General features: G+C 41.9%; 1 protein-coding gene across 8 annotated transcripts in view; it reads right to left on the reverse strand.

Moving 5' to 3' along the window:
- LOC129731566 (uncharacterized) overlaps window positions 1–13,127 on the reverse strand; it is a 465,080-nt gene that overhangs the window by 69,652 nt on the left and 382,301 nt on the right. For all 8 annotated transcript variants that reach the window (XM_055691665.1, XM_055691664.1, XM_055691666.1 and 5 more), the window contains 2 exons: window positions 4,356–4,472; window positions 4,031–4,211 (listed from right to left, as the gene is read on the reverse strand). In XM_055691665.1, coding sequence (XP_055547640.1) covers window positions 4,031–4,211; window positions 4,356–4,472 — 298 coding nt within the window. The remainder of the gene's footprint in view (window positions 1–4,030; window positions 4,212–4,355; window positions 4,473–13,127) is intronic.

Raw genomic sequence — 13,127 nt, forward strand, 5'->3', positions numbered from 1 at the left:
GCTGTATCTCTGTGGTGTAGTCAAGAGGGGAAGAGGGAATGGAGTGGATAACAGATATCAACTTTTGTTAATTTTAAACCCGCTCAACCATTTACCATTTCATCTGGTACGTAGAGGTTCTATATTAGTAGATTTTATCTATCTCATAGGCGTGGACAAGGGAAGGGGGTGAGTAGAAGTGATTTTGATTTTTGTGCTGCCGTAAATAAATATGAATGCCTCAATCAAAGTCAATCAACTGATCAAGTGTACATCAGTTAAACACCCCAACCTCTCCTCCCCTTCTTGACTACACCACAGAGCTATTGCAAAGTTTTAGATGACACAGTAACGTAACGTAACGTCGCAATACTCCGTCTCACACTCGAATACTTTTGTGTATAAATTTGCACGATTTTTGGGGAAGGAATTTTCAAATTTGTCAAGCCAAATTTCTCTCCCCCTAACTCACGCTCATAAGACAGTGACACTCCCCGTACTCGAAAACCCCTGGTACAAATGTTCACGGCAATCGATTTAGTAGTTTATGAGTCTACAGGAAACAAACAGACAGACATTCACATTCAGAGATTTAGTAAAATAGCTCTAAATCGGTTATTTTGAAAGTGAGAAAAAAAACTTTTTTTTTCAAAGTTGCTCAAAATTAACGGAACTACAACATTGCAGACCAATCTCCAATTCTATCTGCAAAGATACGAAAGTTAGATATCTAACTTCATTAAAAAATTTGGTCACCTTAATTATTATTATTATAAAATTAAGCAGTACAAATGAGTCTATAGGAAACAAAAAGACTGATTTCATTGAAAAATTTGGGCACCCTAATACGTGACAACATAAACAAAAGCGCCATTTCATATGTAACAATTTTGTAGAAGAAAGTTTTCCTCTAGAATTCTACTATTTAGATCTACATTTCCCTTTACATTCTTTTCCTAGAACGTTGTACAAAGGTTAACTTAGCGTCTCCATTGATTCGACAATCGAAGGGAGCGCATGGTTTTTTTTCGGGGTAAGTGCGTGGGGACTTTTGACGCACTCGTGCATACAATAGGGGCACCGAAATTCACAGAGCTTGAGTATTAAGGCCGCATATTTTTTCTCTTTCGTCAGCCATTGGAATGCAACACTAGTAAAATAAATCTTCGGGAATACATTGATTTTCAGCCTCTGGATATCATCATTTCAGGCTATTTTTATTAAAAACTGGCATTTACCTACTTGAGATTCAAAATGGCTTCTGGAGTTGATCTCCGGATTCAGAACATCATTCATCATGATTCCAGAAATACCTGTATTAGGTGAAATTTAGCCATTTCATGCTAATTTCCGAAAACCGGAAGATACAACCATTGATTTAAAAATTGCGGTCGATTTTTGGTTTCTGGGCATTATCCCGATTCCGAAAGTACGCATCATTGAATGGTATTTGGACTTTTTCTGGTTGTTTTTCGCAAATCGGACCATATTGAACATCGATTAGCGCCTGAAGTTGGTTCCCGGTCTCTGAGCATCATTCAGATTCCGGGAATATCGGTATTGGGTAGTATTGGCCAAATACTTAGGTTTTTTCACACATACTAGAAGTCACTATCTTGGAATCCAGGATAGTGTTTGGGGTAAATTTCCAGTCTCTGCTTCCAAAAATACCAATATTGGATGGTATTTGGCTTTGTTTTTTACATCTACATTTTTCAATAGTTCAGTAGTTAGCCTCATAGAATTATTTTCAGCATTTTGGTGGACGCGTAGCCATTTTTAGGATGATTTCCAAATAACGCGGCCTTCATTTGGGGGAACTGCTCCATTATTCATCTCATTAAGCCGGTATTCACGAAGAATGCACGGATTAAACACCAAATTTCCACGAAATCATTGTACAAATAAACTAATATGCTTACGTGCTCTTATGGAATCGTTCAGCATTGTATATTTAGTAAAATTAGCTAGATTTATCCTAAATTTTGTAAAAAAAAACCATTTTTCACAACGCTTCCATATCCATCTCAAAACTTAAATCACTGCTCAATTCTTCATCACACGACGCCCCCATATTCATCATAATGTTAATAATGAATGAATCACATTATCATGAATGAACGTAGCCGCATCCCGTCGAAGTAGGTTACCTAGATATCCGCTGCAGTTGTTTACGTGCAAAATTGGTAACCTAGGTAATCACTACAGTGCTGTAGATTTTTGTCAATTATGTCGGAATAATTCAACATTTTCAGTATGATTTCTTTGTATTAACAGAAACTGATTTGGCAACTTTGATTTTCTTCAACGCAGTGAAAACAGATGAAAAAACATACAGTTGAAATTGAGGAATTGTAGAAATTCATCTTATATATTTCTGCTAATTCAAGCTTGTTTTAGGAAATTTGAGGTGAACATTTCAAAGATTAAAGTATTCTTAGTGTAGTGAGTGATTTTGTTTAGTGATTAGAATAAAAAGTGGTCCGCTAGAGATGAAAAAAACTTTGGTTGGCTGCTGAACGAGTCCCGTTGTAGCCGTATAGAACAATGCGCGGATTTTGTTTTCTGAGGTAGGTGATTGAATTAAATGAGTTTTCGAGTGCAGATGCCCGACTATAATATAAAATTTAGTGCTTTTAAGTGAGTTTTTGAGGATTATGCTTTATGAGAAAACTGAAGTGAACTAATAAGAATTCCATGGATTAGCAGATTGGTTTAAGAAGAAAATATACGTTGTGTCCCGTATTTAATTGTGTTTTCATATTCTATGAGATTAATATATGGGCTGAGATGAATAATGTAGCAGTTTCCCAGATTAATTAAGATGATTTTTTTTAATAACGCGGTTTCTTCACGACGGCTTTTCATTAGAAGGGTTTTTCCTCATGTGAAAAAATTTTTTACTGTACACACTTCATTCATTTTATCTCGACGTTTCATGCGAACGATTTGGCATCAACTCATTTCATAATCGCAATTTTATGTGCCACTTCCCTTTACCCGCATGATTTTCCATTTATTGAGCATTTTCAACTTTGATGGCTTTATTATTATTTTACACTACTGAGCTGCTTTTGTTGCTAACTTTTACACACAAAGATGTGTTTCTATAACGTATTTCGCGTATCACCTCCACGAATAAAAGCCTCAACAATATTTGTAGTAACATTCTTTCTTCGATCTTCATTGGCGCTGGCGACGTTGTCTGATGTTTTACGTAAAATAGTGTGCTTTCCCAAGCACATCAAAATATTTCCGATAATCGTTTTGCAAATTACATTTACCCTCATCTATGCATAACAGAGCAGCAGCTCGTGTGTACTATCCAACTATTCTGATAATTTTATTACCCCATATTAGTTGATTTATGTTCCATATTATAGCCTAAAAAGGTGGGCCCAATTGTGGAGTGATTAATTATAGGTAATTTCCTAATGCGAACAATGCTTTTGGAACTAGAGTACCAAAGGAAAACAATCGACAAGCGAAAATTTGGAAATTTATTTGAAATTTGAAGCTGTTTTTATTTTCAATAATCTTCCTCTAGGTACTTTATTTTTTATAGTGTCGCAACCGAAACTTAGTGTTCTTGATTTAAATTCATAAAAAGAATCTCAAACAATACCTAGTAGTTGGAGAGCAATCAGCGTATTTTAAAAGCACTAGTAATATTTTGATGGATTGGATAGACTATAACTGTTTTTGGGAACATATCATCAGTATTTGCTATAGTCTATAGAGAGATCAGGAAGATAGATGAAAGACATGTTTTGCCATAAACACTGTATCTTCACTAACTCTTTTGATTGATCAATGATGATGTTACAATGCAGTCTAATTCAAGCTTCCTCCCACGGTCGATGGTATCGATGAACATCGTTCAAACGAGCGGTAAATATTGGCAAAGCATGGTTTTGCCAGAACAAATGCTTCCCTTAAGCAACCATTCTGCCGTCTAAGTGAGACAATAATGTCTGGAATGAATTCTACGCACGCAATTCTTCCTTGGAAATTATCCCCAACAACAAAAATTGCCGGCAACGCAACTCACCTTATTTACACTAGGTCCGCCTTCGGTCACGAACCGAACAATCACAGGTTTTTCGCTTCCCGCCACGAAGCCGAAGCCCAGCGTGGGACTCCGATGGAGCACCACCAATCGCGGTTCCGGCGGGGAATCATTGTAATGATACCGCTCCGGTTCCTCGTAGGTGGTGGTTTTGTTGAGATGGCTAAAAGTAGAGAACGAACGGTGACGGAGGGGTTAGGCGAGTTGGGGCGCAACAGACATCAAACCCATAAATTTCCGAACCGAATGCTGGGGGCTGGACTCATGCAAAAATTAGCCTGCCCCTCTTCGGAACGGCGATACTCACTTGATATAGTATGGCTGGCCTTTCAGGTCGACCGCTTTTTCCCAGCCGTATGGCAGGTCGATCGTTTGTATCCAGTTCTCGATTGGTGGCAGCCATCCTGCGGTGCGTGTGATGTGGCTGAAAGAAACACAGAGAAGGGATAAATATTATAACTTTATCGAACGACTTTTTGGATTTTCTCCCTTTCAGCGGAGAAAGTTATCTGGAGATCAGGAAGAGAAATCGAAAAACAGCTTTAATTTGATTCACGGTATCAAGAAAAATATCGTCGAACAAATGGAACGATAAGGTTGGTCTTAAATTGGGCAGAATTGAAACTGTCAATTCCTACAAGCTTTCAAAAATGGCAATGATTGATAATTTGGGACCACAATAGTCAGCGTAGATTGACTTAATTGCATGCGAAATAATTGCTTATTGTAGGTATGTGTGGAATGTTTAAAATAAGAACACATTAACGTCGGCGAAGTAATTTATTATATTTTTGCTCGCCGAATGACTCGATACCTATTATAAAAATCACCAACGGTGGATACGCATGCTCTTTTGTTCGAATGTGTCGTAAATCGAATTTGTACGTTCGCAATTGATTATTTTTCGCCAATCCATCAACTACATTTGACATCACCGACATGTGCAATATTTTCTACGGTAATTGAATTATTCCATCCCCACTGATGTGCGCCCGGGGTGTGATACTGAATAGTGTGTGACGCTTCATAATGGATCATAACTTATTTAAAACAATCATTTCGACTTCAATCAAAATTCAATTACCAAGCCAGATAGGCTACCGGCATATCCGATGTATGTGTCCCCTCTGCCCAGGCTGGGAGGATCGAGTCAGTGTTGCCTTTTCGTCGTATTTTAATTCCATTCATACTGCAAACATAAAGTCGGATTTACGATTGCTGATGGATATTTTTTCTAATAATTTCTTGTTATTTCATATGCATAAACTAAGCCCATTGTAGTAGCTATGGTTACAAAAATTTGACTCCATCAAATAAGCTTGTAAGTCAAAGTTGAAATCTGTTCTGCATTGCGCTTTTCGCGTTGCGCTACTGAAGTAACAGAATATTTGTGATATTTGAAACAAATGACATCATAGAGAAATCTGTTTTTAAGCTGAAAAATTTGACGAAAAAGAATTTGTCTTAAACCAATTGTGTTGTAATTTAACTACAATTCCTCTATCAATTTGGTCCTGTTTGACCTTAGTTAGCAGATTGACACCATTCACTCCATATTACTATAGAGTCATTCTAGGAATCTTCACGACCAACAATGTTTTCACATTTTTGTCAACTCGAATTCGTGGGCGACCCACCGCGCAGCAATCCGAGATGTGACACATGCAGTCACAGGATAAGCTGTTTCCCAAACTTCCCCGCTGCTGAATTTCGTAGTACTTTGGGGAAATATAGCGACAATCAGGCAGCTGGTTTCGGGCGGGGTGTGATGTTTGGATAGGCCAACAGCCTTGATGGAATTATCATTTGGCCCGTCTTTCCGACTCCCGACGGGTTTCTGGCAACCAAAAACCGGCGGAGGTTTGTTTCCTCGGTGCGGAGCTTGAAACTGATTCCGGTGGAATTATGTAACTTGTGAAACTGCGGTCGTCTGCCCGGGGGCCTATCGACGTATCATTTTATGTCGCTTTGCTACCGGGTGACGGTTTGTCGAATTGTGTGCGAGGGTGTGTTTACGTGGCTGTATGTGCGTGTCCCCAGTTCTGTGGAAGCTAATGTATTTTTTCGCTTCAGGTGCTACCGGTCTGTGTGCCTCGGAAGAATTTTTTTAAACTAGAGGAGGGAAGTGAAATTGTTTATGGTGCTTCATTCGGAGAAAATTAAATGAGAATCACCGCAGGTTTACGCATTGAGCCTTCCCACGTGGAGGAAATCACTACCGAATGTAAAAGGGGCTACCGTTTAAATGAAAAAAGGCTGGAAGACATTTAAGCAGATTACCACCTGATTAAATTGGAACATGCCTCATAAAAATAAAATTGAATTGAACATGAAATTACCGGCAAAAATTTCATCAGAGTTCAATTGGTTTACGTCTCTACAAAATTACTAATTACTTTTTTTTGCCTTTTTAACAGCAAGTGCCCTGTTTCACTTACAAATCCAGAAGAGGCCACATACAAGAGCAACACGTTACGAACTTTACCTGCTCTGAAATTAATAGTTTATGCTTCGGAAACCGCAAACGAAAATCGAATGGCAGCAACTCGGGAAGCGAAAGGCGGTGTCCAATTTCCTGCTCGTAATGTTTTAAACTTGTACCGTGCAGCCCGCCGCCTAAAGCTGGATGTACTTCTAAACCTGGATGAGACTGTAAAATTTTATGGCACATACCACTTCGCAGTACCACATTTTGCTTCAGTTGTGTTCTGTTTCGTAACGGCTGGGAGCCACCGGGGTGGAAGTCGATCGGAATTGGATTGCCGAGGAAATGTGTGGATTCTAGTTGAAAACAAGTACACACTACTGGCGTTACAGCAGGAACGTTAATCCTTTATCCACCACCGGCACTGTCAATGACTGCAATGGGCTTTCAGCGAAAACGATTCGTTTTTTATTACAGCATACATTTTTAAAACGAATGATGGACGCAAACAGAGCGGGAAAATATCCTGATGCTGGCGTTTTTGAATTGCGATTCGCAGTAATGTTTTTTCCTAGTGGGCAGGCCGGGTGAACTCGATCGGGCGTGCGGAAATGTGCGAGCATAATTGTATGACTGATGGATGGATGAAAAGTTGAGAAGGAAAGAAGCGAAACAATTTTCCACCGACTAATTGAATTGTGAATGATGATGCCATGTTTTTTGCAGTTGCCTTCAATGGAAATCAACTCGGTAGAGTCGCTGTTGTAGTATCGTGTTTTTCCAAATATAATACAGCTTTTATGAGGCCGAAGATTCAAAATAATTGTTTCCTCATTTACGGATCAGTGAGTGATTACTTGATATCGAAATGTTGAATGATGAATTGATATTCATGTTTGTAAGGTTAAAGGATTGGAGGAATCATTCGACTGTAGTTTCTAATTACTATTAGTGTAATCAGAAGTTCAGGGGTAAAAAATAGTGACTTAGAAACATAATTAATGATGCAACATCAGGTGAACTGAGAGATCTGCATTTTGTTGCGAGGACTCAAAATGACCTGTTGTAAAAGGGGATTATAAACAGTACTTTTTATAAACAAGTTTATTGTATACTGTAAAAAGTGGGATACTAAACTTTTGAAACAACCATCTAAACAAATTTTGTGTTTAAAGATAGAGTTAAACGTTTGACTTTCGGAACCACGAGCATCCTTCTTTGTTTCTGTGTTCTTTTCTCCATGGCGCCTTCCAACCCACCCGGATACTTCCGGAGTAAATCGTTGCGTCCATTTTCTTTTCACGGGTTTGGTCTATTACCGCTGCCATCTGATCATCGAGAATGACCCTCTGGTACTTCGTTGATCAAAGCTTTCCACACACTTAAAATTTTCTACCGAATGTCGGTAATTATTTGCCGAGAACGGCCGAGTGCTCGGTTGGAAAAAAAAACGACAGCTGTTACATTTTTCCGTAAATCTAAATTAAAATTAACCTCACTGAAATTTCGGGACAAAATATCCGAAAATTTGATAGTGTTGCTGAATCGTGGTTTTCATTATTTTTATTCGAACTAAATTTCTATTTTTTAACAAGGGCTTTTACCCGGTAACATTCAAGTTCATTAAGCGGACAATGTATGCAGCAGGGAAAGCGAAAAATAAGCGAACTGGAAATATGATACAGATTTGGAAAAATATACCGCATCCCGACGGGATGTTATTGCTAAATTTTCAGTAGATGGAAAATAGCCGAACTCGAGAAATGTTTTCAAGTGTGTATATTCGCCTCAATGGCGATGCTGATAGGCATCATGCCGGACAAAATGCAGATTGCTTCGTACGACACTGTACGATACTCACTCGCAACCATGAGGCACATGGGCCTGTAGGATTACTGTTCCTAGCCTTTCCAGTTTACTGGAGTTTATCTAGTCCTAGACTTTGTGTAGACCTCCAGCGTTATGTCGTCCATAAAGCCAACGATTACAATCTCTGCAGGGAACTTTGGCTTCAACACTCTCACGTACATTACATTACACAACATCGGACCCAGGTTGGAACATTGCGGTTCTCTTGTTGTCATTGAGACACACTTCCGACCCTCCTCCTTGTTGTAAACTAGTACTCGATTCCGAAGCTAATTTTCCAAAATTGTTCAACGACACCTGGGATTCTTCTAAGCGCGAGCTATGGAGTCCTAACTGGAGCTATCATAGGCAGCATCCAGCAGACAAATTCTCAAATTCCCAGCTTTCGGCTATAGGACCACTTTCCTTCGCTTTTACCTGTCCGTCAAGAGGCAGTCATCCAGGCACTTCTGCATGACTACCTGGAACACATTCTGATGGCCAGATTCGAAATTCAATTCAGTCCCGGTGTCTTGCTCACCTTGAGTTGACGATGACAATGGGTTCCTCATTCGTAACCCTCGCCTCGTACTCAACTTCGACACGGCTGTCGTCGCTTACGGATTGTGTACCTACCGGACGACTGACCATCCCTGTTCTGCGCCTGAGATACTGGAACGTCGGACGTGAGACTGAACTGCCGGATGCCAAGGACTTGGTTTATGACATAGAAAAAACCCTCGATGCTATGCTCCAGCATCTCTGGTGACCGCTCTGTAGGCGCCAACACGCCTTTGATCTTGACCATTACGATTCGTAGGCCTTTACCTACGGGTTCATATAAGCACTCGCGCATAGCCTATTTAAACAACTTTCAGACCGGAATGCTGCTTGGTCCTAACGGAGGCCAGATCTAGGTTGAGCTTTACCAAAGCTTCTAACAAGATGTGACCCCTCTGGTACGTATAGCGACACTCACTAGCCCAAGCGTTGAGGTAACCTTCCACCACCAACGGCGTTAGATCCGTCAGCTCCATGGTTACGAGGTTGACGATCTTAACGAATCATTCGATAAACCAACGCGGCGGAGCGTAGCAACTGCAGTAGAACACTCCATTCACCTTGACAACCGCGTATCACAACCCATAGGGAAACTGCTAGTCGTTCATATGGCCGCCATACTAGACTTATCCGCGACTCAGTTACCGTTTCCGGGAGGGGTAGGTGTCCTATACGATAGCGATGTCCGACAACGGCTTATAGGCTACTTGTCATAGCCGCGTAGCAGTGGCTCAGGTCAAGTGTCACCATTACGGTTAGTATCCGGTTTACCGACTGTACACCTCGACCTTCCACAAAGTTCTTAGCTTCTCGTTTTCCGGAGCATATCAGGCACTTGAGAGGCTCCCGGCAGTCTTTCGCTTTATGGCCTGCACCACCGCAACGCCTGTACAATTGGCTCTTGAAGGGCTTCTTATAGGCTCAGGACTCATGCCCTTCCTCAAAGCACCTGAAGCAAACGTCTGATTGATAGAATATGCCCAGCGGGCATACTTACCAGCTAACCTTAAGTTTGGCGATCTTTAAGGCCAGGTTCACATATGCCGAAGCTAGTCGAAAAGTGGCCAGCTGAGTCTCCGCTGAACTCTTTCGAAGTAGGATTGCCTTAGTTACCATTTCCACTCTTTGAAGGCTTTTGCAACGTAGTAGTCCTCGGTGATTTCGTCCAGGTTTCTAGGCCAGAACTTCCACTGCTTTCCCTAGAACCTGCTCAGCTACCGTCTGGTTTCGAAGCGATCGACGGATGTTCCGCACATCCGCCCCTAGATCCTTGAGCTGGGTTTCACCCTTCCTTTTCTTCAAGACTTCTGAGCATTTTAACCCGTCCGTCTTGATTAAGCGGGGGTTCCCCGTGCTCTGTGCCTTCCAAACATTCCTTGGTCGTTCGACCGCTTTGCCATCTTGGCGCTTTGGACCTTCTTGACGTTTTCTAGTTATTATGGTAATTCAACGGTTTCCTGCAGCCTCCACTTCGGCCGGTTTTTTTAGCGGACCTTGAACCATTAGTGTGCTTTCTGACTGGAGTAGCACAATCGACTGTTTTTTGTGTTTCCCGGAGCCGCTTTTTCCGGAGACTGCATCATTCTCTTAGCAACCTGCCTCGTAGAACAAACTGCTGCGAGCGAGGGAGCCATATAGTTGTTCGGACAGCGCAGCCACTCTTGACCGCGTGCTCATCTGTGCCGTCTGTGTTCCACCATCTGCTATTATGATAAGTTGTTTGAGCTGAACGCAAACTCGGCAAGTCTGCTGCTACCGCTATCACTCCCCCGTGGTACCCTCTACCGCTGCCGCTGTTACTTTCCGCTGCTGCTGAGCTTGGACTGTCCTCCCTGCCATCCACCAGTAAAACAATTAGCTCGAGTAGAAGAAGGCTCCTGTATATTCCCAAGAATGCATACCTAATATTCCGCCTCCGGCATACTGGTGGACCGACGCGATAGCCAACCTCCGCTGTGCGTGTTTCCGTGCTAGGCGGAGGATGCATCGCGCGCGCACCGATCTGCAAAGATCGGAGCGCTAGGCAGCATTCAAATCCGCTAAGGATCCGCTCAAGAGCGCAATTAAGGCCAGTAAACAAGCCTGTTTCAATAGACCTTGCGACAGTGCCAATATGAAACCATGGGATGACGCTTATAGGGTCGCTACGGCCAAGAACAGAGGCTCGTCAGTCCCTGCAGAACAATCACCAGCGGATCATTGCGGTACTTTTCTCACACCACGAGCCAAAACCCTGGTCTCCAGCTGCTCAGTCACCATAAACAGCGAGTGACGGCAGCTGCGCAGAGGTCGAGCAGGCGACAAGGGTAACGGCAGGCGACAAGGGTAAAAGACAGCCATAAAGGTAGCCTGCGGGTTGTTCAGGGCGGTCATGCAGAACGACTACTGCCTCTTCCCGGACGAGTGGGAGCAAAAGGGACTGATTTTACTGCCCAAGGCTGGGAAACCACAAGGTGATCCATTGGCATATAGACCAATCTGTCTGCTAGACACAGCGAGCAAGGTGTCCTCAACAGGCTTGTGAAAATCATCGAGGGTAAAACCGGTCTGTCAAGCAACCAATTCGGCTTCCGCTAAGGTAGGTCCACGGTGGATGCTATTCTTTATGTCATCAAGACGACCGAGGTAGCACTGCAGCGTAAAAGAAGGGGCATTCGCTATTGCGCAATAGTCACGCTAAACGTGAAAAACGCGTTCAATAGCGCCAGCTGAGATTCTATAGCCTAAGCGCTTCAAAGTCCCAGAGTACCGGTGTCACCGTACAAGATTCTGGAAATTTAGTGTCAGAATCGAGTGCTAATCTACAATACTCACGAGGGTCAGAATTGTGTCCCGATAACCGCAAGGGTACCAAGGGTCCGGTATTGTGGAATACCATATATGACGGTGTGCCGAAGCTAAATTTCTCATCGGGAGCGGTGATTGTGGGCTTTGCGGACGACATAATTCTAAAAGTCTACGGCGAGTCAGTCAGCGAGGTCGAGTTTAAAGCCGCGCTATCGATACGCGTAGTTGAGGATTGGATAGACTCCAGAAAACTGGAGTTAGCGCACCATAAGACAGAGGTCATCGCAGTGAACAACCGTAAATCGTAACAAGAGGCGGCGATTAGTGCCGGTGGATGCACTATCGCCTCAAAGCGATCCTTGAAGCTCTAGGGAGTAATGGTCAACGATAAGCTCACCCTTGAGAGCGCACTATGCCTGCTAGAAAGCTCCCACGACTATACTGCCGGTAACCGCAAGTCAGTCCCATCTGTAATTTTGTCAATTTTAAGTTAGCATCGGATTTTGTCCTAGCTTTAAGTATATTTTCAGATGTACCGATAAAAAATAGTGGTTTGTTCAACAAAAGTGGAAATCAATACCAAGTCGAATTGTCCCATTATGGGGAGTGAAAAAGAGAAGTTCGATATGACCGTTTAGATGAAAATAAGTTATCTAGTAACAATTATCAATTTTTGGGATTATTTTTTAGTTTGAATTGGTGATGAATTTATGTGGAGCAATTTTCTGCTTATACGAATTCAAGTCAATGTTTTTCTTGGTTCGTTTCGTCGTGGATTCATCCGGAAAATCTTGAGTATCGAAAAAACTTTTATGAGAATCCAGGGAATCGTTCCAAGAAATCTCTAAAGGTGATACTCGAACCTCCAAGGGATTTGGATCATCCTGACATTTGTTGTCGGATGAACCAACTGTAGTCCCGGCTTCACTTTCTTTATCCGAGTCCTCACAGGATAAGCTTTGATCGGTTCCGTACATCATGAGATTTTTCAACGTCGACATTTTTTAAACGGTTCTCATGGACATTCACTTCCTAACAGCGAAGAATTGACAGTTTTCCGCGGCAAAGAATAACAATACGTCAACACGCACTATAGCTTCAACATGGCAATGTGACTGACTTGCGGTTACTTTTCTCTTCGGTGTAGAATGTAACGGCAAGTCAGTCACACTCAAGGTTTTTATCATAAAATCAATGATTTCAGTGTTTTTTTTTCAACGTATTTAGTGCAGGCTAGTATGTAAACTATATTTTAGCATGAATATTGTTAAAATAATTCATCTTTAATAAGTGATAATTGAGCGTGAATAAAATATCTTACAAAGCTGTTTTCTCGATTTACCATTTTTACAGATGGGACTGACTTGCGGCTACCGGCAGTATAGCGGCATTATTGCGCATGATGTCAAATCGCTCGGCGATATTTAACAAGATGGTCAGGTTGCAGCGGGAATGGTC

Source organism: Wyeomyia smithii, chromosome 3 (genome assembly GCF_029784165.1).
Source record: "Wyeomyia smithii strain HCP4-BCI-WySm-NY-G18 chromosome 3, ASM2978416v1, whole genome shotgun sequence".
Lineage (NCBI taxonomy): Eukaryota > Metazoa > Arthropoda > Insecta > Diptera > Culicidae > Wyeomyia > Wyeomyia smithii.